The 25,381-nt window shown below is 37.7% G+C and overlaps 1 protein-coding gene across 3 annotated transcripts in view; it reads left to right on the top strand.

Moving 5' to 3' along the window:
• The window catches only part of TUBGCP5 (tubulin gamma complex associated protein 5), a 113,290-nt gene that overhangs the window by 39,264 nt on the left and 48,645 nt on the right, over positions 1-25,381 (top strand). For 2 of the 3 annotated variants that reach the window (XM_044232479.1, XM_044232481.1), the window contains exons 7-10: positions 14,858-14,972; positions 15,973-16,062; positions 23,097-23,190; positions 23,889-24,135. In XM_044232479.1, the coding sequence (XP_044088414.1) occupies positions 14,858-14,972; positions 15,973-16,062; positions 23,097-23,190; positions 23,889-24,135 (546 nt within the window). Of the gene's footprint in view, positions 1-14,854; positions 14,973-15,972; positions 16,063-23,096; positions 23,191-23,888; positions 24,136-25,381 lie in introns of all 3 variants that reach the window. The other variant, XM_044232478.1, reaches the window with a different exon arrangement.

The raw sequence follows: 25,381 nt of genomic DNA, 5'->3' as shown, positions 1-25,381 counted from the left end.
AATTGTTAGAAAATTTTTATCAGCAAGTGTATGCCAACAAATTAAGCTAGTATCTTGGTGAGTATGTTGGCATCCGTGTTCATCAGGGACATTGGTCTGTAATTCTCTTTTTTGATAGGGTCTTTGCCTGGTTTTGGAATCACGGTAATGCCGGCCTCATAGAACAAGTATAGGAGTTTTCCTTCCATTTCTGTTTTTTGAGACAGCTTCAGACCAATAGGTATTAATTTTTTCTATAAATGTTTGGTAGAATTCCCCTGGGAAGCCATCTGGCCCTGGACACTTGGTTTTTTTGGACATTTTATATTACTGTTTCAGTTTCCTTGCTGGTTATTGGTCTGTTCAGATTTTTCTTCTGTTTCAGTCTTGATAGTTTATAAGTTTCCAGGAATGCATCCATTTCTTCCATATTGCTTAATTTGTTGGCATATAGCTACTCATAATATGTTCCTAACATTGTTTCTTTAACCCTGGTGTTGGTCATGATCTCTCCCCTCTCATTCATGATTTTATTAATTTGGGTCATTTCTCTTTTCTTTGGGCTAAGTCTAGCCAGAGGTTTATCAATCTTATTAACACTTTCAAAGAACCAGTTTCTAGTTTTGTGGATCTTTTCTGTATTTCTGGCTTCTGTTATATTGATTTCTGTTTTAATCATTATTATTTCTCTTCTCCTACTTGGTTTAGGCTTTATTTGCTGTTCTTTCTCTATGTCCTTTAGGTATAAGATTAGCTGTGCACTTGGGATTTTTCTAACTTTTTGAAAGAGGCTTGGACAGCTATGTACTTTCCTCTTAGGATCACTTTTGCAGTATCCCACAGGTTTTGAACCAATAAGTTTTCATTCTCATTAGTTTCAATGAATTGTTTAAGTTCTTCTTTAAGTTCTGGTTGACCTTTTTGTTCTTTAGTAGGATGGTCTTTAGGCTCCAGGTGTTTGCATTCCTTCTAAATTTCTTCTTGTGATTGAGTTCCAGTTTCAAAGCACCATGGTTTGAAAATATGCAGGGAATAATCTGTTTTTTGCCTTTTGGTATCAGTTGAGACCTGATTTGTGACCCAGTATGTGGTCTGTTCTGGAGAAATTTCCCTGTGCACTTTAGAAGAATTTATATTCTGTCTTTTTGGATGGAATGTTCTGTATGTGTGTGTGAAGTCCCATCTTGTCCAATGTCTCATTCAAAGTTCTTGTTTCTTTATTGATCTGCTTGAATGATCTGTCCATTGCTGTGAGTAGGATGTTGAAGTCCCTTAGTATTAATGTATTATTATCAATATGTTTCTTTTCTTTGGTTATTAATTGGTTTATATAATTGGCTGCTCCCATGTTGGGGGCATAGATATTTACAATAATTAGATCATCTTGTTGGATAGACCCTTTAAGTAGGACACAGTGGCCCTCTACTCTCTTACTACTTTCTTTAGTTTGAAATCTTATTTGTTTGATAGGAGGATTATTATCCCAGGTTTCTTTTGAGGTCCATTAGCATGGTAAATGGTTCTGCATCCTCTCACTTTCAATCCAGAGGTGTCTTTAGGTTCAAAATGTGTCTCTTATAGACACATATTGATGAGTCCTGCCTTTTATCCAGTCTGATATCGGGGGGGGTTATTATCATTATTAGAGCATTCAGTCCATTTTCAATTTAGACTCACTGTTGGATATTTATTTAGTGCTATTGTATTGCCTGTAAAGTACCTGTTTTGTAGATTGTCTCTGACACTTTCTGGTCTATATTACTTTTGTTGTCTTTCTTTGCTTATAGTATTGCCCTTAATATTTCTTGTGGGGCTGTCTTGATGGTCCTATATTCTTCCAGTTCCTTTCTGTTGGGGAAACTCTTTATCTCTCCTTCCATTCTAAATGATACCCTTGTTGAATAAAGTATCCTTGGCTGCTATTTCTTCTCATTTAATACCCTGTATATATGTTGCCAGTCCTTTCTGGCCTGCCAGGTTTTTGTGGATAGGTCTGATGTTATTCTGATGTCCTCCCTCCATATGTGAGAAATCTCTTCCCCCTAGCTGCTCTCAGGATAGTTTCCCTGGCTCTAAGATTTGCAAGCTTCGCTAACATATATCAGGGTGTTGATCTATTTTTATTGATTTTGGCAGGAGTCCTTTCTGCCTCTTGGATGTGAACCCTTGTTTTCTTCCCCAGAGTAGGGACGTTCTCAGATGTGATTAGCTCAAATAGACCTAGCCCTCTCCACCCGCTCTTGGATCCCGATGACCTTGATATTGGTTCTTCTCAATGTATCATTAAATTCTCTTAAGTTTCTCTTCAGGTGCTATGAGTTGTTTTTATCTCTTTTCTTCAATTTCCTTCCTTTCCATCAGTCTGTCTTCTAGATCCCTTATTCTCTCTTCTGCCCTACTTACCGTATCCATTAGAGTATCTGGCTTAGACTACATCTCATTCATAGCATTTTTAAGTTTGCCTTGATTAAATCTCATTTCTGCCCTTAGAGAGTCTGTATTGTCATGTGTGCTTTTTTCAAGCCTAGCTATTAGCTTTATAATTACTATCCTGCATTCTGTCTCTGACATCTTGCTTATATCCATATCCCTTAGCTCTGTGGCAGAGGACATTGTCTCTGGTTCTTTTCTTTGTTGAGAGTTCCTCCTCCCTGTCATTCTGTTCAGGGGATGGTTGAGTGAATGAACAGCGTCCAACATATCAACCATGACCCAAACAAAATGCACCCTAGAAAAAAATTCAAAGTAGTCAGAAACTATCACAGAGCCGCATAACCAAGATGACCCAAAACAAAACAAAACCAAAAAAAAAAAAAGGAGGGAGGAAACTGGAAACTATAATCTCTTGGGGGGACAAAGCAGAGTGATCTGCCTGTTCTTGATTAATTTTTGGTCTCTGTGTTAGAAGACACTGTATCCCAAAATTGCAAAGAAATTAGAATTTATGTATATATCAAGATAAAATTGAATAGAGTGGACTTCTATGGGGAATAAATCTATAAAACATAGATGTGGTGGGGGGAGTTAAAAAGTACGTAAAAACATAAGTTGGGAAATAATCTATATGAAACCAGAAGAGGGTAAAAAAAGGGGGGGGAGACTAAAAAAAAAAAAAAAACTAAAAAAAAATGTAAAATCTAGCCTCAAATACAAATGAGTCATGAGGGAATACTTGAAGCTCAATATATTATTTTCTCCTGCACTGGAGTTTTATAGTCCTGTGGGAAATAAGCTTGTCATTCATCTGTTCTTCTAGTCTATCTTTTGGGGGAGGGGCCTACTGCTCAGCTGCTCTGTGTCTTTGCCTGGATGGAGTTGCCCCACCCCTTGTCAAGGGGATGGGCTGTCTGTGTGGCTTCTGTTCCCTGGCAGCTTTCCACTCCTTTTTAGAGAGTCAGAGAAAATATGGTCATGCAGGAGTGTCTGGCCCAGAGCTGCAGGGTTTCAGTCTCCTTTCTTCCGATAAAACCTCCAGGTCAAACAGTTTCCACATCTGTGTGTAACTCTCCATAGACTCGCGCTATTCACACCGCCACCGCTGCATCTTTCCCCGGGGGAGTTCCAGGGAACCATGAGTGTCTGTGTGCTTTGTACTTTTGCAATTGCAAGCAGCTGTGGGCTTGTACATGCAGTTCTCTTCCACAGCTCCCAGGTCATGGTTGGGTGCTGCCCCAGTGTCCTTTTGGGGCCACACCAACCTGTTGCCCTGTTGTGAGTGCAAGCCATTTCATATCTCCCTTAGGATATTAAACAGCCTGAACCTTCTAGTCCTTTTCAGGGTGCTCAGGCAGAGAGTGGTCTCCCTACCAGCCCGGCTCACAGTTTATGGTGACCAGACTAAGAGTCCCTTCTGGGCTCACTGACTGTAACCAGTCTCCCTGCTCCACTGCTTGGACACTCTCTCAGTTCAGGCACCTCATTCTTTCTGAGTCTCCTGGGATCCCGAGACCACAGAGATCCACTTAGAATTCTGCCCTGTTCTTCATACCCTATGCCCTTTTCAGAAAGGGATATCACTGGAGCAGATTTCTAAGGGTCCTGATTTTGTGCTCTCGTGTTTTATCATTTTCTGATGACCAGTTTATGGAGGCGCCCTCCCCGCTGTTTATCTTCCATTTCCTCCCAAAAATTCAAGGTTCTATACCTCCTACCATGCAAAAAGTGGTTTCTCTGCTTGTACAGATTCAGATAAACATATATCTCGGGTTGAATTTATATGTGTTCAGAATGGTTTGATAGATACCCAGCTAAATTTGAGGGATTAGATGAGACAAGGTCCCCTACTCTGTCAACATCTTGCCTCTTCATTTATTAGTTCTAATAGTTTTCTTTTGGTAGAGCCTTCAGAGTTTTCAATATATGGTATCATATCTGCAAATAGTGACAATTTTACTTCTTCCTCACCAATTTGGATGACTTTTAGCTCTCTCTCTTCTGGTTGCTATGGCTAGGACTTTCAGTATTATGTTGAATAAAAGGGGCAAGTCTTGTTCCTTATTTTAGAGGAAACACTTTCAGGAAATGGTAAGGGGAAAGGAAATGGCAAGATTTCATTTCTTTTGATGGCTGCATAGTATTCCATTGTGTATATATACCACATCTTCTTGATCCATTCATCTGTTGATGGACATCTAGGTTCTTTCCATAGTTTGGCTATTGTGGACATTGCTGCTATAAACATTTGGGTGCACGTGCCCCTTCGGATCACTACATTTGTATCTTTAGGGTAAATACCCAGTAGTGCAATTGCTGGGTCATAGGGTAGTTCTATTTTCAACATTTTGAGGAACCTCCATGCTGTTTTCCAGAGTGGTTGCACCAGTGTTCATTCCCACCAACAGTGTAGGAGGGTTCCCCTTTCTCCACATCCTCGCCAGCATCTGTCATTTCCTGACTTGTTAATTTTAGCCATTCTGACTGGTGTGAGGTGATATCTCATTGTGGTTTTGATTTGTATTTCCCTGATGCCGAGTGATAAGAACACTTTTTCATGTGTCTGTTGGCCATCTGGATGTCTTCTTTGGAGATGTTACTTCAGCTGATGTTACTTGTGGGGGTTTTTATATCCAGCCTTTATTATGTTGAGGTATGTTCCCTCTTAACTACTTTATTGAGAATTTTTATTATGAATGGATGTTGAATTTTATCACGTGCTTTTTCTGCTTCCACTGAGATGATCATAGGAGTTTTATCCTTCATTTTGTTAATGTGTATCATGTGGATTGATTTGCAAATACGTATCCATGCCTGAATTTCTGGGAAAAAATCTACTTGATGGTGGTGGGTGATCCTCTTAATGTATGCTGAATTTACCTTGCTAGTATTTTGATGAGGATTTTTGCATTTGTGTTCATCAGGGATGTTGGCCTGTAATTTTGCTTTGTAGTGTCTTTATCTGGTTTTGGTATCAGGGTAATACTGGCCTCATGGAATGTATTTGGTTTCTTTTTTTTTTTTTTTTCTATTTTGAAATAGTTTGAGAAGAATAATTATTCACTATTCTTTAAATGTTTGGCAAAATTACCTGGTAATTAGTTACCTAGTTATCTAGAAGTTATCTGGTACTAGACCTCTATTTATTTGGAGTTTTTGTATTACTGATTCAATTTTGTTACTAGTAATTAGTCCATCCAGATTTTCTATTTCTTCCTTATTCAATGTTGGAAAATTTTATGTTTCTAGGAATTTATTCATTTCTTCTAGGTTGTCCAGTTGGTTGGCATATAGTTGGCTTTTTTTAAGAATTTTATTTATTTATTCATGAGAGAAAGAGAGGCAGAGGGAGAAGCAGGCTCTACACTGAGCAGGGAACCTGATGCAGGACTTGATCCCAGGACCCCAGGATCATGACCTGAGCCGAAGGCAGACACTTAACCATCTGTGCCACCAAGGCGCCTGGCATATAATTTTTCTTTGTAGTCTCTTATAATCCTTTGTAGTTACGTGTTTTGATTGTAACTTCTCTTTCATTTCTGATTTTATGAATTTAAATTGTTTCTTCACTTTTTTTTTTTTTTTTGAGGATTCTGCCTGAAGGTTTATCGGTTTTTTTTATCTTTTCAAAAACCAGCTTCTAATTTCACTAATCTTTTCTGTTGTTTTTTTAGTCTCTATTTCACTTATTTCTGTTGTGATTTTTATTGGTGCTACTAACTGGGTTATATTTGTTCTTGGATTTTTGTTTTGTTTCGTTTTGTTTTGTTTTTAGTTCTTTAAATATAAGGTTCAATTGCTTATTTGAGATTTCCCTTTTTTCTTTAGGAAAGCCTGTACCATTATAAACTTCCCTCAGAGAACTACTTTTATGACATTCCACAGATTTTGAACTCTTATGTTTCCATTTTCTTTGTCTGCATGTATTTTTTAATTTTCTCCTTGATCTCTTCATTGACCCATTGGTTGTATAACTACATGTTGTTTATCCTGCATATGTGTGTGGGATGTTTTTCCAGTTTTCTTATAATTAATTTCTGGTTTCATACCATTGTGCTCAGAAAAGATACTTGATATGATTTCCATTGAGACATTTTTTGTGGCCTGACATGTGATCTGTCCTAGAGAATGTTCCATGTACCCTCAAGAACAAAGTATATTTTGCTGATTTGGGATGAAATGTTCTGCATGCATCTATTAAGCTCATCTGCTCTGTTGTGTGGTTCAAAGCTGCTGTTTCCATATTGATTTTTTGTCTGAATGATCTGTCCATTGATGTAAATATGGTGTTAAAGTCTCCTACTGTTATTGTATTATTGTCAGTTTCTCCCTTTATGTATGTTAATATTTGCTTTATATTAGGTGCATAAATATGTGTAATTGTTAAGTCCTTTTGTTAGCAATTGATCCCTTTATCATTACATCATGCCTTTTCTCTCTTATTACAGAATCTGTTTAAAAAGTGTTTTCCTTCGTGTACATATTGCTGCCCCAGCTTTTTTCCTTTTTATTTATTTATTTATTTATTTTGTCTTTTGTCCTTTGTCTTACATTTACATGGAATATCTTTTTCATCCTCTCATTTTTGGTAGTCTGAATGTGTCTTAGGATCTGAAGTGAATCTCTTGTAGGCAGTATATAGATGGGTCTTGTTTTTTATCCACTCAATTATCCTGTGTGGTTTTTTTTTTTTTTTTTTTTAGATTTTTAATCTTTATTATTTCTGTGTCTATATTAAAAGGAAATCAAGTTGGTGATGTGAATAAGTGAAATAAACATGTAAAAGTAGTCCTAAAACTTCTTTATATTCAGTCGGACTCTTCCGAATTAAATTTTTTTTTTTTGATTTTTTTTTCCCCAATTTATTTATTTTCAGAAAAACAGTATTCATTATTTTTTCACCACACCCAGTGCTCCATGCAAGCTGTGCCCTCCACAATACCCACCACCTGGTACCCCAACCTCCCACCCCCCCGCCACTTCAAACCCCTCAGATTGTTTTTCAGAGTCCATAGTCTCTCATGGTTCACCTCCCCTTCCAATTTACCCAAATTCCCTGCTACTCTCTAACGCCCCTTGTCCTCCATGCTATTGGTTATGCTCCACAAATGAGTGAAACCATATGATAATTGACTCTCTCTGCTTGACTGATTTCACTCAGCATAATCTCTTCCAGTCCCGTCCATGTTGCTACAAAAGTTGGATATTCGTCCTTTCTGATGGAGGCATAATACTCCATAGTGTATATGGACCACATCTTCCTTATCCACTCATCCGTTGAAGGGCATCTTGGTTCTTTCCACAGTTTGGCGACTGTGGCCATTGCTGCTATAAACATTGGGGTACAGATGGCCCTTCTTTTCACGACATCTGTATCTTTGGGGTAAATACCCAGGAGTGCAATTGCAGGGTCGTAGGGAAGCTCTATTTTTAATTTCTTGAGGAATCTCCACACTGTTCTCCAAAGAGGCTGCACCAACTTGCATTCCCACCAACAGTGTAAGAGGGCTCCCCTTTCTCCACATCCTCTCCAACACATGTTGTTTCCTGTTTTGTTAATTTTGGCCATTCTAACTGGTGTAAGGTGATATCTCAATGTGGTTTTAATTTGAATCTCCCTGAGGGCTAATGATGATGAGCATTTTTTCATGTGTCTGATAGCCATTTGTATTTCTTGATTGGAGAAGTGTCTGTTCATATCTTCTGCCCATTTTTTGATGTGTTTGTCTGTTTCGTGTGGGTTGAGTTTGAGGAGTTCATTATAGATCCTGGATATCAACCTTTTGTCTGTACTGTCATTTGCAAATATCTTCTCCCATTCCGTGGGTTGCCTCTTTGTTTTTTTGACTGTTTCCTTTGCTGTGCAGAAGCTTTTGATTTTGATGAAGTCCCAGAAGTTTATTTTCGCTTTTGTTTCCTTTGCCTTTGGAGACGTATCTTGAAAGAAGTTGCTGTGGCTGATATCGAAGAGATTACTGCCTATGTTCTCCTCTAAGATTCTGATAGATTCCTGTCTCACGTTGAGGTCTTTTATCCATTTTGAGTTGATCTTTGTGTACGGTGTAAGAGAATGGTCGAGTTTCATTCTTCTACATATAGCTGTCCAGTTTTCCCAGCACCATTTATTGAAGAGACTGTCTTTTTTCCACTGTATATTTTTTCCTGTTTTGTCGAAGATTAATTGACCATAGAGTTGAGGGTCCATATCAGGGCTCTCTACTCTGTTCCACTGGTCTATGTGTCTGTTTTTATGCCAGTACCATGCTGTCTTGGTGATCACAGCTTTGTAATAAAGCTTGAAATCAGGTAAGGTGATGCCGCCAGCTTTATTTTTGTTTTTCAACATTTCCTTAGCGATTCGGGGTCTCTTCTGATTCCATACAAATTTTAGGATTATTTGCTCCAGCTCTTTGAAGAATGCCGGTGGAATTTTGGTTGTTTTTTTTTTTTTTTTAGAAACAGACTCTTTAAGATTTTATTTATTTATTTGTCACAGAGAGAGAGCGAGCACAGGCAGACAGAGTGACAGAGGGAGAAACAGGCTCCCTACAGAACAGGGAGCCCGATGTGGGACTCCATCCCAGGATGCTGGGATCATGACCTGAGCCGAAGGCAGCCGCTTAACGAACTGAGCCACCCAGGCGCCCTATCCTGTGTTTTTTTTTGGAGGGGGGGTTTATATTGCTTTCTTTTTTTTTCTCCAAAATTAACAGAACAGGAAACAACATGTGTTGGAGAGGATGTGGAGAAAGGGGAGCCCTCTTACACTGTTGGTGGGAATGCAAGTTGGTGCAGCCTCTTTGGAGAACAGTGTGGAGATTCCTCAAGAAATTAAAAATAGAGCTTCCCTATGACCCTGCAATTGCACTCCTGGGTATTTACCCCAAAGATACAGATGTCGTGAAAAGAAGGGCCATCTGTACCCCAATGTTTATAGCAGCATGGCCACAGTCGCCAAACTATGGAAAGAACCAAGATGCCCTTCAACGGATGAATGGATAAGGAAGATGTGGTCCATATACACTATGGAGTATTATGCCTCCATCAGAAAGGATGAATACCCAACTTTTGTAGCAACATGGACGGGACTGGAAGAGATTATGCTGAGTGAAATCAGTCAAGCAGAGAGAGTCAATTATCATATGGTTTCACTTATTTGTGGAGCATAACAAATAGCATGGAGGACAAGGGGCATTAGAGAGGAGAAGGGAATTTGGGTAAATTGGAAGGGGAGGTGAACCATGAGAGACTATGGACTCTGAAAAACAGTCCGAGGGGTTTGAAGTGGCGGTGGGGTGGGAGGTTGGGGTACCAGGTGGTGGGTATTATAGAGGGCACGGCTTGCATGGAGCACTGGGTGTGGTGAAAAAATAATGAATAATGTTTTTCTGAAAATAAATAAATTAGGTATCCTATGTTTTTTGATTGGAGTATTGACTCCATTTTTATTTGAAGTAATTACTGACATGTATATATCACAAAATGATTTTGCCATTTTGTCAGTTGTTTTGTTTGTTCTTGTGGTTCTTTCCTGTTCCTTTCCTCTCTTGCTGTCTTCCCTCATGACTGATGTCTTTCTTTTGTTTTATGAAAGTTGGATTTTTTTGTGTGTATATCTTTTTTATATTTTTTTTTTGGTTTTTGGTTACCATGAGGTTCATATATAACATCCTAGGTATATAATTTTGTACTTAAATTGGTGGTTGCTTAAGTTTGAACACATTTGAAAGGCACATTTTTACTCCTTAATGTTTTATATATGTCATATTTTACATCTTTTTATTTTATGAGTCCTTAACATTTTTATGTAGTTTACTACTTTTGTCTTTTCAACTTTCATACTAGCTTTATAAGTGATTGATCTACCAACTTTACTGTTTGCTAGTGAAATTGTTTTCCTTTCATAATTTTCTTCTACTCATAGGCCAGTTTAGTCATGATGAACTACTTAACTTTTGTTTTAGATAATATCTCTCCATCAATTCTGAATGATAATCTTGTTAGGTAGAGTATTCTTGGTTGTATGTTTTTTTTCTTTCAGCACTTGGAATATATATATATGTATATAAATAAAATATGTTTATATATATAATGTTTATTTTATATATAATATGTTTATATGTGCTTTTAAATATATAATAAACATACTTAATATATTTATTATTAAACACATAATATGTTTAATATATATATATATATATATATATATATATATATAATGCCACTCTCTTCTTATCTGTAAGGTTTCTGCTGAAAAGTCAGCTGATAGTCTTATGGGGTTCCACTTGTACAAAACTAGTTGTTTTTCTCTTAATGCTTTTAAGAGCCTCTCTTAATCTTTAATTTTTGACGTTTTCCTTGTTATGTGACTTGGCGTGATCCTCCTTGGGTTCATCTTTTTTGGGGTTCTCTGTGCTTCTTGGACTTGAATGTCCATTTCCTTTCCCAGGTTAGGATAGTTTTCAACTATTATTTTTTCAAGGTTTTTTTTGCTCCTTTCCCTCTTTCTTCTCATTCTGAGATTACTATAATATTAATGTTAGTATGCTTATTGTTTCAGTGGTATTTTAACCTATCCTTGGTGGGCTTTATCTTAATTCTTTTTTTCTTTGTGCTGTTCAACTTAGATACTTTACAGTATTCTGTATTCTAGGTAGCTGCTCCATTATTATATGTCCTCTAATCTGCTGCTGATTCCTTATAATATGTATTTCATTTAAGTTATTGTATTCTTCAGCTCTGATTGGTTCTTTTTTATATTTTCTGCCTCTTTGTTTAAGTTCTGAGGTCCTCCAGTCCTCTCTCAAGTCCAGTGAGGCTCTTTATGATTATTACTTTCAACTCTATCAGCTAGATTGCGTATCTCTGTTTCATTTGGTTCTTTAGTCTTGTTCTCTCATTTACTTTTTTAAAGACTTATTTATTTTAGAGAGAGAGAGAGAGAATAGGAGGAGGAGGGGTAGAGGCAGAAGAAGAGAAGCAGACTCCCCACTGATCATGGAGGCTGATGCAGGGCTCAGTCTTATGATCCTGAAATCACGATCTGAGCCAAAATCAAGAGTTAGACACTTAACTGACTGGGCCACCCAGGGGGCCCTTTTTCTTTCATTTGGAGCATATTTCTTTGTCTCCTCATTCTGTTTTACTTTCTGTGTTTGATTCTATGAATTAAATGTAAGAGTTACATCTCCCAGTCTGGGAGGTATGGCCAAGTGTAGGAATATCCCCTGCATGGACTGTGTATGCCTGGCAACTTAGGCTGGCTGGCTGGAGCAGGTACAGGCTAGGGGCATGAGGGCACTCTACATCAGGGACACCCTGATGGACAGGTGAATAGCCACAAACCTGGTTGTGCCACATAGCGGGTGTCATTTCAGAAAAGCTGCTTCTGGACCAGGCACAGACCAGGGAGTCCCCGAGGTGCTCCACATCAGGGCTATTTTGGCAAGAGGGTTGGAACTATAATCAGTGCGGGCTAGGGTTGTTCCATTACCTACCACACTGGGATAGCCTTACTGGGAGACTAAAGCTGGGATGGTACTGGCAGGGGTACCACCTTGGGTATGCAGCTGGAGTTGGTGTAGACTGGGTGCCCAAGACTCACCAATGCAACAGGCTACCTGAAGCACCCAGACTCTGCTACCGTCTGAATATCAAGGTGGAGAAGGAACATAAACAATGGTGTTCACCAGCACCTCTGATCTAGAGAGAGTTCTAGCTATTCCTCTGCTGTTTGGTGGACACTCTGGGGTAGTAAAAAGGTTTCCATCAATTCTAATATAGTTGCCCTTTAATCTGCAGCTTTTTTCTGTGACCTAGGGTGGGCATCTCTTCTACTGGTCTCTTTTTTTTTTTTTTTAAAGATTATTTATTTATTTGACAGAGAGCGTGTGCACGCCAGAGAGCACGGCAGGGGAAGCAGCAGAGGGAGGGAAGCAGGCTCCCCGCTGAGCAGGGAGCCCGATGCGGGACTCGATTCCAGGACCCTGGGATGACCTGAGCCGAAGGCAGAGGCTTTAACCCACTGAGCCACCCAGGCGCCCCTCTGCTGGTCTCTTGGTACTTTCACCCCACTGCATTTCACAGCATCAAAGGTCAGATTCTTTTTTTTTTTTTTTTAAAGATTTTATTCATTTATTTGACAGAGAGAGATCACAGTAGGCAGAGAGAGGGGAAGGGAAGCAGGCCCCTGCTGAGCAGAGAGCCCAATGCGGGACTCGATCCCAGGACCCCGAGATCATGACCTGAGCCGAAGGCAGCGGCTTAACCCACTGAGCCACCCAGGCACCCCAAAGGTCAGATTCTTATCATTACTGTGTTTCTGTCTCTCCTATCCCTCTCTCCATGGTCCCTCTGTCTTTTGTTGTATAGAAGCTATTCAGTCAACCCTGTTCTTCAAGAGGAATTGCTCCATATACAGGTATACATTTGGTGTGTTTGTGGGAGGAAGGGAGTTCAGAGTCTTCCTACACTGCCATCTTGGACTTCTCTCCCATTAGGTTTTTAATATAATTGACGATTATCAGCTACAGTTTTGTCTCATGTAAATTCTTATATCTTGTATTTTCTTTGTGACACATTAATGGTGTCTGTTCTGGCCAGGCCTTTAGTCTGCAGAGGAAGCATCAGCAGTCAGAGCCGTTTTCCTGGAATGGGTCTCAGTCTAAGAAAGTTGCTCTTGAAATTCCTCTGTTAAGTGTGTTGGGTTTTGGTATAGGTTCTGGGTATGTGGTCTTTATCAAATTAAGATACTTTCCTTCTATTCCTCTTTTTCTAGGAGTCTTTAATCATAAATATTGAACTTTATTAAACGTTCTTTGTCTGTGAGATAATCCTATATATAATCTTTCTCTTTTGTTCTATTCCTACATAGATAGATTTTGATAGTGAATCATCCTTGAATTCCTGAGCTGAATTCACATAATGATTCTGTTACTTTTTACTACATTTTTTAAAAAATAAGCTCTATGCCCAATATGGGGCTCAATCAAACTCGAGACCCTGAAATCAAGAGTCACATGATCCACCAACTGAGCCACCCTGGTGCCCCTGGGTTAGCTATTCTTTAATTTAGGATTTTCCATTTTTATTCTATGAACTTTTTTTCTGTCTTTATCTGGTTTTAGAAGCAAGGTTATATTAGCCTTATAATATTAATAAGAGATTATAATTCTTTAAAGCTTACTACCAGTCCTGAGGGTTTGGGAGTTCTTGAGAATATCTTTGGTTACCATTTCAATTTCTTTCATGATTATTGAACTATTTGAATATACTGTTCATGTCTTCTTATTCATGGGGTCATTTAAAATTGAGTAATTTTTTTCTTTATAGCCAATGATACTTAATTGCATTTTTATATGTGCATTTCTATATATGTATATATAAAGAGCCTTTTTATTTTTTAATTTAAATTTTGTTAGTTAACATACAGTGCAATATTAATTTCTGGGGTAGAATTCAGTGATTCATCACTTTTATACAACACCCAGTGCTCACCACAAGTGCCCTTTTTAATTCTCATCTAACCCATCCCCCACCAATTTCCCTCAACCCTCAGTTTGTTCTCTGTTGTTAAGAGTCTCTTATGGCTTGTTTTCCTCCCTTTTTTTCTGTTTCCCCTTCCCATATGCTCATCTCTGTTCTTTTTAAAATTCCACATATGAGTGAGATCATATGGTATTTGTCTTTCTCTGACTTATTTCACTTAGCATAATACACACTAGTTCCATCCACCTGCTGCTAATGGCAAGATTTTATCCTTTTTATGGCTGAGTAATACTCCATTGTGTATAGATACCATATCTTCTTTATCCATCAGTTGATCAACATTTGGGTTCTCTCCATAGTTTGGCTGTTGTTGATAATGCTGCTATAAATGTCAGGGTGTAAAAAAAATAATAATAATAAATGTCAGGGTGTGTTATATACCCCTTTGAATCTGTATTTTTATATACTGGTAAATACCTAGTAGTGCAAGTACCAGATCATAGGGTGGTTCTATTCTTAACTTTATGAGGAACCTCCAAACTGTTCTCCAGAGTGGCTATACCAGTTTGCATTCCTACCAACAGTGCAAGAGGATTCCCCTTGTTTGTATCCTTGCCAACACCTATTGTTTCTTCTTCTGTTGTTAATTTTACCCCTTTCTGACAGGTATAATGTGGTATTCCATTATGGTTTTGATTTGTATTTCCCTGATGATGGTGATGTATCTTTTCATGTGTCTATTAGCCATCTGGGTGTCTTATTTGAAAACATGTCTATTCATGTCTTCGGCCCATTTAGTAACGTATTATTTGTTCCATAGATGTTGAGTTTGATAAGAAAAAGAGCCTTTCTCAATTGACTATTTGAATGGGTTCATAAATCCAGAATTGTGGCATAGTTGCTCAAGTGTTTTTTGTTAATTCTTATAATTTAAACTTTTTAAATATCCTTCCAGTAGATGAGACAGATGGCCGAAGCTGGCTGGAACAGCATGTGGTTCATCAGTACTGGACAGCCAGATCCTCAAGGTTTCCTCATAGTTTACATTTGCACTCCAATTTAGCTGCTGTCTGGTAAGAAGCTAAGTTTTTCATTTAATGTGTTAAGAAGCTTTTATATTTTAATATTTGCTTTTGATTTATGATTTAAATAAAAAACTTCCCTGAAATTTAAATAATTTTTTAGCAATTCTAATTTAACACATTTTCAGCTATTTATTTTTAAAATGAGATTATTATTTAATTATAGTCTTTTTTGATTTGTTACTTTCAAAGCTAATGGATTGGTAGCTAATGAATTAGGTCACCTATTTGAAATCTTTTTTAAAATCTAATGCACCTACTTAAAAATATAGTTACTCTTTTTCTAAAACAATACATAGTTTTAAACACTTGGCTAAATCAGCAAAGAATATAATAATTGGAATTATTCTGGGTTGCCTAGATGGCTCAGTTGGTTAAGCATCTGCCTTTACTTCCAGTCATGGTTCCAGCATTCTGGGATTGAGCCCCACATCAAGCTCCCTGCTCAGCAGAAAGCCTTCTTTTTTTTTTTTTTTTTTTTTTTTTTAAATTTTATTTATTTATTTGACAGAGAGAAATCACAAGTAGACAGAGAGGCAGGCAGAGAGAGAGAGAGGGAAGCAGGCTCCCCGCTGAGCAGAGAGCCCGATGCGGGACTCGATCCCAGGACTCTGAGATCATGACCTGAGCCGAAGGCAGCGGCCCAACCCACTGAGCCACCCAGGCGCCCAGCAGAAAGCCTTCTTCTCCCTCTCTCCCCATCTCACCACCCCTACCCCCAGCTTATGCCTTCTCTGCCTATTTCTCTCTCTCTGAAATAAATAAATATTATCTTTTTTTAAAAATTGGAATTTTTCTGAAAGTACTTCTCTGAGAATATTATGGTTGACATGTAGAAATGAGTATGTAAGGGCATTTAAAACATATTATTATGTGTATTTGCTTATTGATTACTGGTTAAATTACCACTAAATGCATGTATTCCTTAACGCATGTAATTTTACTTCATGAGAAACCATTTTATTGACATTTGATGTTTGCTCTCTAATAGGGACCAACACTTGTATAGCAGTGACCTGTTATATGTTCCAGATGACAGAGTTTTTGTTACTGAGACACAGATTATTCGAGAAACCTTATGGTAAGAGCTGTTAAGCCAATTACTAGTATAGAAGACTTTCTTACTAAGAGGCAGAATTTCGGTTTTTTAAGGAAAAGTCTTCATTTTTTAAGGAAAAGTATTCGTAAAGTATTCACATACATACTAGAAATAGGCCATTGGGTTTAACCCAAAACTGTTTCTAATGGGCACCTAAAGCATAAAATGTGGGACTGAGAAAACCTAAACTTCAAAGTCAATTGTAGAGATTGTGATAATTTGATATTTACTTCTTTTCTGTTTTAAATCATGTAGTATGCTATTTAATTAGGTTACGCCATTATTATTTTTTTTAATTACTCAGTCCGACTGAGTAAACAAAAGACTCCTAGTTTGCTAGGCAGAGTATATCAGTGAGAGCCTGTGTCCTATACCTGGAAACCAGGAATCTATGAATTTACATTGTGGAGAAAAAAAAATTTTTTTTCATTTAAATTGTGTTCACATAAAAATGAAAATGAGAAATGCAGCATGTAGTGCTAGTACTACTAAGATTTCCAGATTCTGGTGCTCTCAGCCACAAAGGATAATATTGACATTCTTTTTTTCTTTTTTTTCCCCCCCTGATACTTCTGCAACTTCTGCAGATTTATTTTTTTAATTCAGTTAGCCAACATATAGTACATACTTAGTTTCAGGTGTATTGTTCAGCAGTTCATCAGCTGCATGTAACACCCAGTGATCATCATATCACGTGCCCTCATTAATGCCCATCACCAAATCACCCCATCCTCCCACCCACCTTCCTTCCAGCAACCCTCAGTTTGCTTCTTATAGTCAAGAGTCTCTTATGGTTCTCCCTCTCTGATGACTTCCCATTCAGTTTTCACTCCCCTACCCCATGATCCTCTATGATGTTTCCTGTACTCCACATATGAGTGAAACCACATGATAATTGTCTTTCTCTGATTCATTTCGCTAGCATAATATCCTCCAGTTCATTCATGTTGATGTGAATAATGTGTTCATCCTTTCTTATGGCCAAGTAATATTCCATTGTATATACAAGCCACATCTCCTTTATCCATTATCCATTCAACTGTCGGGAGACATCTTGGCTCTTTCCACAGTTTGGCTATTGCTACCAGAACATTGGGGTGTAGTGCCCCTTCTTTTTACTCCGTCTGTAACTTTGGGGTAAATACCCAGTAGTGCAGTTGCAGGGTTGTAGGGTAGTTCTGTTTTTTACATCCTGAGGAGATAAGGTATCATGTCATCTGTGGAGAAAGAGTTTGACTTCTTTGCCAGTTTGAATGCCTTTTATTACTTTTTGTTGTCTGACTGCTGAGGCTAGAATTTACAGTACTATGTTAAACAACAGTGGTGAGAGTGGACATCCCTCTCATGCTCCTGATCTTAGAGGAAAAGGTCTCAGTTTTTCCCCATTGAGAATGATACTCTCTGTAGGCTTTTCATAGATGGCATTTAAAATATTGAGGTATGGTCCTTCTATCCCTACACTGTGGAGAGTTTTATTCAAGAAAGCATGTTGTATTTTGTCAAATGCTTTCTCTGATGCAATGTTTTCTCTGATCAATTGAATCATATGGCTCTTACCCTTTCTTTGGTTAATGTATCACATTGATTAATACCTGAATGTTGAACCACCCTTACAGCCAAGGAATAAATTCCACTTGGCTATGGGGAATAATCCTTTTAATGTACTTTTGGTATTTGTTGAGAGTATTAATAAGATTGATAAGCCTCTGGCCAGACTTACCCAAAAGAAAAGAGAAAGAACCCAGATTAATGAAATCATGGGTGAGAGGGGAGAGATCACAAACAACACCAAGGATACCGAAAAAATTGTTAGAAAATTTTTATCAGCAAGTGTATGCCAACAAATTAAGCTAGTATCCTGGTGAGTATGTTGGCATCCATGTTCATCAGGGACATTGGTCTGTAATTCTCTTTTTTGATAGGGTCTTTGCCTGGTTTTGGAATCACGGTAATGCCGGCCTCATAGAACAAGTATAGGAGTTTTCCTTCCATTTCTGTTTTTTGAGACAGCTTCAGACCAATAGGTATTAATTTTTTCTATAAATGTTTGGTAGAATTCCCCTGGGAAGCCATCTGGCCCTGGACACTTGGTTTTTTTGGACATTTTATATTACTGTTTCAGTTTCCTTGCTGGTTATTGGTCTGTTCAGATTTTTCTTCTGTTTCAGTCTTGGTAGTTTATAAGTTTCCAGGAATGCATCCATTTCTTCCATATTGCTTAATTTGTTGGCATATAGTTACTCATAATATGTTCCTAATATTGTTTCTGTATCCTTGGTGTTGGTCATGATCTCTCCTCTCTCATTCATGATTTTATTAATTTGGGTCCTTTCTCTTTTCTTTTTGATAAGGAGCTAGGGGCTTATTAATCTTATTAATTGTTTCAAAGAACCAGATTCTTTCTAATCTGTTCTACTGTTCTTCTGGTTTCTATTTCATTAATTTCTTCTCTAATCTTTATTATTTCTCTTCTCCTGCTTGTTTGGGGCTTTATTTGCTGTTCTTTTTCCAGCTTCTTTAGGTTCAGGGTTAGCTTGTGTATTTGAGATTTTTCTAATTTTGTGAGAAAGGTTTATATTGCAGTGTTCTCTTAGGACCACATTTGCTATATCCCAGAAGTTTTGAACTGTTATTTTCATTTTCGTACATTTTTACGAATTTTTTACATTGTTCTTTAATTTCCTGGTTGGCCCATTCATTCCTTAGTAGGATGCTCTATAACCTCCAGTTGTGTGCATTCCTTCCAAATTTCTGCTTGTGATTGAGTTTAAGGTTAAGGAATTGTGGTCTGAAAATATTAAGGGAATAATCCCAAACTTTTGTTATTGGTTGACACCTGATTTATGATCCTGTATATGATCTATTCTGGAGAATGTTTCGTGTGCACTCAAGAAGAATGCATTTTCTGTTACCTTAGGATGGAATTCTCTGAATATATCTGTGAAGTCCATCTGGTCTATTATGTCTTTCAAAGCCCTTGTTTCATTGGTGATCTCTGCTTAGATGATCTGTCCATTACTGTGAGTGGGGTGTTAAAGTCCCCTTCCATTATTGTATTATTATCAATGTGTCTCTTTAATTTTGTTATTAGTTCGTTTATATTATTAGCTGCTCCCAAGTTAGGAGCATAAATATTTATAATTGTTAGATCTTAAAGGGTTGAAAAGACCCTTTAAGTATGATATAGTATACCTCTTTATCCCATACTACAGTCTTTGCTTTAAAGTCTAATTTGTCTGATATGAGGATTGCTACCCCAGCTTTCTTTTGATGCCCATTAGAATGATAAATGGTTCTGCACCCCCTCATTTTCAATCTGAAGGTATCTTTAAGTTTAAAATGAGTCTCTTGTTGAAAGCATATCAATGGGTTTTTGCTTTTTTACCCAATCTGATACCCTGTGTCTTTTGATTGTAGCATTTAGCCCATTCACATTCAGAGTTATTGTTGAAAGATACAAACTTAGTGCCATTGTATTACCTGTAAAGTCCGTTTCTTTAGATTATCTCCATTTCTTTCTGGTCTTTTTACTTTTGGGCTCTGTCTTTGCTTACAGGATCCCCCCTAATATTTCTTGAACAGCTGATTTAGTGGTTCCATGTTCTTTCAGTTTCTCTCTGTCCTGGAAGCTCTTTATCTCTTTCCATTCTGAATGACAGCCTTCCTGGATAAAGTATTTTTGGCTGCATCTTTTTCTCACTTAGCACCCTGAATACATCATGCCAGTCCCTTTTGGCCTGCCAGGTCTTTGTAGATAGGTCTGTTGCCAGCCTAATGTTCCTACCAGTGTATGTTAAAAAGCTCTTGTCTTGAGCTGCTTTCAGGATTTTCTCTTTATCTCTGAAATTTGCAAGCTTCCCTTTACATGTTGGGGTGTTAATCTGTTTTTATGGATTTGGGGAGGGGCCCTCACTACCCCTTGGACTTGAATGCCTGTTTCCTTCCCCAAAGTAGGGAAGTTCTCAGCTATGATTTTTTCAAATATACCTTCTGTCCCTCTTTTTAATTTTATTTCATTTTTTTCAATGTTTCAAGATTCATTGTTTATGCATCACATCCAGTGCTCTATGCAATACGTTTCCTCCTCAATACCCACCACCAGGCTCACTTATCCGCCCCCACTGACTCCAAATCCCTCAGTTTGTTTCTCAGAGTCCACAGTCTCTCATGGTTCGTCTACCCCTCCAATTTACCCCAGTTTACTTTTCCTTTCATTCTTCTAATGTCCTCCTTTTTCTTTCTTTTCCCTCACGGACTCCAATAATTCTTTTTTGTTGTTGTTTGCTTTTTTCCCCTAAAATATCATTTATTGAGTACAAATTGCTTACATAGTATAATAAGAGCTCTTTACATGCTTTATAAATGTCTTAGAAACTATATAAGATCAAGTAAATAAGATCAAGTAAAACATTTATTTTTTTGTTTGTTAATCACTATACAGTACTTCATTTATTTTTGATGTAGTGTTCCATGAATCATTATTTGTGTGTAGCACCCAGTGCTCATTACAACATGTGCCTTCCTTAATACCCATCACCGGGCTACCCCATCCCTCCACCACCCTCTCCTCTGAAACCCTCAGATTGTTTCCCAGTGTCCATAGTCTCATGGTTTATCTCCCCCTCTGATTCCCCCTTTCGTTTTTCCCTACCTTCTCTTAATGTCCTCCATGCTATTCCTTACATGCCACATATGGAGACTTCAGTAATTCTAATATTATTTCATTTTATGGCATTGGTGATTTCTTGGTCCATTAGTTGTTTTTCCTCTCTTTTCCTTGGCTCATGGTCTCCTCATGGTCCATTAGTTGTTTTTCCTCTCTTTTCCTTGGCTTCCTTCCTTTCTGTCAGCTTGTCTTCTATATTACTCTTTCTTCTGCTTCATTTACCCTAGCTGTTAGAGCATCCAATTTAGACTGCATCACAGTTAGAGCATTTTTTATTTTGGCTTGATTAGATTTCATTTCTGCACTAAGATTCTCTTGTTTCTTTTATGTGATTTTCAAGCCTAGCTAGTAACTTCATAATTGTTATCCTGAATTCCATCTCTGCTGTCTTACTTATAGCCTTATTCATTAGATCTGTAGTAGAGAGTATTATTACCTCTTGTTCTTTCTTTTGTTGTTAATTCCTCCTTCTAGTCATTTTGCCCAGAGAAGAATGGATGAATGAATGAACAAAATAAAAAATATCAACCACAGCCCAGTAAAATACACACTAGACAATTCCCAGGAGGTCAGAAACCAAAACAAAAAAGAAAAAGAAGGGCAGAGGAAGAGAAAATATAATCTCAGGGTGGACAAGAGAGGCTGATCCACTTGGTCCTGAATATATTTTGGTCTGTGTGTTAGAAGACACTAGATCCCAAAACTGTAAAGAGAATTGTCTTACAGAGAGAACTTATATACATGAAAAATAGAAATGTGAGCAGAACCCAAAGTTGAAGAATATATCTCAAAAAAGCAAATGCAAAAAAATGAAAGGTAAGGCTTAAAAACAAAGAGTTTATAAAATAAGAAACTAGTTGAAAAGGGAAAAAGAGAGAAAAAATGGAAAATATTAAACTGAAAGATAAATGCATCATGAGAAAAAAACCTTAAATTCTATATACTATTTTCCCCTACCACTGGAGTTCTACATTCCTGTTTCATCCATAAACTTGCTCTTCACCTATTCTTCCAGCTGCTCCTCTGGGGGAGGGTCCTGCTGTGCTGACAGTCAGGTGTCTTTGCCTGGGTGGAATTTTACTGCCCCCTTAGCTGGTTCTCTGTGTGGCTTTTGTTCCCAGATGGCATTCCATTCACCTCTTTAGAGCATGAAAATAAAAATGGCTACACCCCCATCTGCAGCCCTAGAGCTGAAAAATTTCATTATGTGCCAAATTCTGCAGGCTTCTGCTGTGTGTGCCCACACTGATCCTTCTGGGGAAAGGCAGAGGGTTGCTGGGTCATTGTCCTTTGCGGGGCCCCCAAACGGAGAGCAGTCACCAGATTAGGCATTGGTTTGCAGTTTATGGTGAACTGAGCTGAGAGCACCCCCCCGTCGGGGCTCGCTGACCATAACTGGTTTCACAGCTCCAGTGCTTGGGAATTCTACCAGCTCAGGCACCCCCATTCTTCCTGTCACCCCGGAGATATTGAGCCCATCGTGCCCTACCTAGGATTCTGCCCCTTTTCATTACAGCACCTTTCAGGCAGGGATGTCTGTCACTGACGCAGATTTCTAAAAGTTCTGCTTTTTTGTGCTTGGGGGCTACTATATCACTTTCTAGTAGCTGACTTTCTGAGGCTCCCTGCCCTGCCATTTGTCTTCCAGTATATCCCATCAGTTTCATTTCTCCATACCCCTACCTTGCAAAAAGTGTTCACTTTTCTATTTGCAGGATTCCAGCAATTATTTTCTTATATCTCAGGTTGAATTAATAGACGCTTAGAATGATTTGATAGTTATCTAGCTTAATTCAGGGAACCAGATGAAATGAGGTCACTTACTTTTCCATCATCATTCCTCTCTGAGTACTGACATTTTTGAAAATGGGAAGATCTGTCCAACCCCCAGTTCTCAATCTTTCATTAAAATTTCTTAAGCATTGTTTGCAATCACAAGGATAGAGCTAAGAGTGTGTTATGCTAAGTGAATAAAATCAGAGAAAGACAAGTATCTTATGATTTCATTCATATGTGGAATTTGGGAAACAACAGATGAATGTGTGGGAAGGGTGAAAAAAAGAGGAGAGGTGGGGAGGGAAACCGTAAGAGCCTCATAACAATAGAGAACAAACAAGGTTATTGAGGGAGATGGGTGGGGGATGGGCTGATAAGGAAGTCAGTTGTTATGATGAGTGCTGTGTATTAGATGTAAGTAATGAATCACTAAATTCTACTCCTGAAACCAATATTACACTATATGTTAACTAACTAGAATTTAAATAAAAATTTATAAGAAAAGAATTTCTTAGGCATTACTGTAATATTTTTGTAAACTTAAAATACATTAATCTTTTTTATTTCATTTCAGGTTACTTTCGGGAGTAAAAAAGCTCTTTATATTTCAGTTGACAGATGGGAAGGTAACTGTGAGAAACAGTATTGTAGTAACTCATTTGACACATGTAAGTTATTTGTATTTATTGCAAATAATATTAAATAATAGGATTTATGTAAACTGTTCTGTAACTTTAAAACATTTTGCAATATTAAAATTAATTATGAAATACACTAAAGATCCAAAAGACAGAATTAAATTGTGCATCTTTACAGTGTTAAGAGAATTCTGAATATTTTTGTTATAGTTACATTTAGTTTCATTTTGTGTTTTCTCCTTTTTAATTCTGTCAGTTCTATATTGGGAAGCTCTGTACTATAAATTTTTTTTTATTGTAGTATATTTATTTACTTTATATGTGTTTTTTAAGCCAGAATTCTATATTCTGTAGAAATTAATGCTTAAATTATTTCCTTTGAGTATGAAACTATTTGTTTTCTTTTTTTTTTTTTTTTTAAGATTTTATTTATTTATTTGACAGACAGAGATCACAAGTAGGCAGAGAGGCAGGCAGAGAAAGAGAGAGGAAGAAGCAGGCTCTCTGCCGAGCAGAAAGCCCGATGCGGGGCTCGATCCCAGGACCCTGGGATCATGACCTGAGCCGAAGGCAGAGACTTAATCCACTGAGCCACCCAGGCGCCCCTGTTTTATTTGCTTATACTAAGCATACTATTTAAAACAGTCACAAAATAAATATTAGTGAAAGAGTATGTATATGAATGTTTATAGAAGGCTTCAAATGTTTGTGGTTTGCTTCTGTTACAGAGCTGTTTACAATCAGTGCTAGAACAAATGGCAGCATATGGCCAGGTTGTGTTTCGACTCCAGGAGTTCATCGATGAAGTTATGGGGCACAGCTCTGAAGGCATGTTACCTGGAAATGGTTCTCTTCCTAAGAAGTTAACTGAAGCTCCCTTTAGGACATACCAGGCTTTCATGTGGGCCCTATACAAATACTTCATTAGTTTCAAAAAGGAACTTACGGACATTGAGAAGTACATCATTAATAATGGTATTTAAATTTCCTTCCCTTTTTCTCATAGTACACATAAGTCATATTTTGAATGCCATCTATGTTATTAATTTATACAGTGTTTGTAAATAACAATGACAAGTAAGTAATACTAAGGATCATTTTAAATTTGTATTTTAAGCCATTCATTCTCTAAAAATGCAAATAGTACAGAAAGTTTACAGTGAAAATTATTCTTCCTATGTTTGTTCTCCATCCAGGTACTTGGTTCTTCTCCCCTGAGGCAACCAAGTCCTAAGTTTCTTTTGCATCCTTCCAGAAATAATGTAAACATATGCAAACAATGCATATTCATATATACATACCTAGTAGTCCGTTAACTTCTCCTTTCAAATTATTGTCTAATTTAAATTGTGAGGATTATACCATACAAAAATGGAAAGAGCCTCCTCGTTCTTTTTTACAAATTGAGTATTTAATTTTGTGAATATGTCATAGACCAGTCCTCTTTTGATGAACGTTTAAGTTGTTTCTAAACTTCAGTTGCCAACACTGCTATAGTGATAACCACTTACATGTAAGTAATTATATACATGTGCCGCAAGTTACAGCATGATTCTTCTTTTCAAGATATTTTTTTACTTTTTTTTTATTGTTGTGTTAGTCACTATATACAGTACTTCGCTTTTGATGTCGTGTTCCATGAACATTGTTTGCATATAACACCAAGTGCTCATTGCAGTACATGCCCTCCTTAATACCCATCACTGGGCTACCCCATCCTCCCAGCTCCCCTCCCCTCTGAAACCCTCATATTGTTTCCCAGAGTCCATAGTCTCCCATGGTTTTATCTCCCCCTCTGATTCCCCACCTTCTTTGTCCTTTCCTTCTCCTAATGTCCTCCATGCTATTCTTTATCTTCCACATATAAGTGAAACCATACTGTTTTTCTCTGCTTGACTTATTTCACTTAGCATAATCCCTTCCGGTTCTATCCGTGTCAGTGCACATGATGTGTATTCATCCTTTCGGATGGCTAAGTAATATACCATTGTGTACCACATCTTCTTTAGCCATTCACTGTTGAAGGGCATCTCAGCTCCTTCCATAGTTAGGCTATTATGGACATTGCTGCTATGAACATTGGAGTGCATGTGCCACTTCTTTTCACAATGCCTGTATCTTTGGGGTAAATACCCAGTAGTACCATTGCTGGGTATTTAGGGTAGCTCTATTTTTAGCTTTTTGAGGAAACTCCATAGTGTTTTCCAGAGTGGCTGTACCA

This window comes from Neovison vison, chromosome 13, assembly GCF_020171115.1.
Source record: "Neovison vison isolate M4711 chromosome 13, ASM_NN_V1, whole genome shotgun sequence".
NCBI classification, from domain to species: domain Eukaryota; kingdom Metazoa; phylum Chordata; class Mammalia; order Carnivora; family Mustelidae; genus Neogale; species Neogale vison.
Note: the sequence above shows the minus strand (reverse complement) of the source record. Positions and strands in the feature narration are given on the sequence as shown.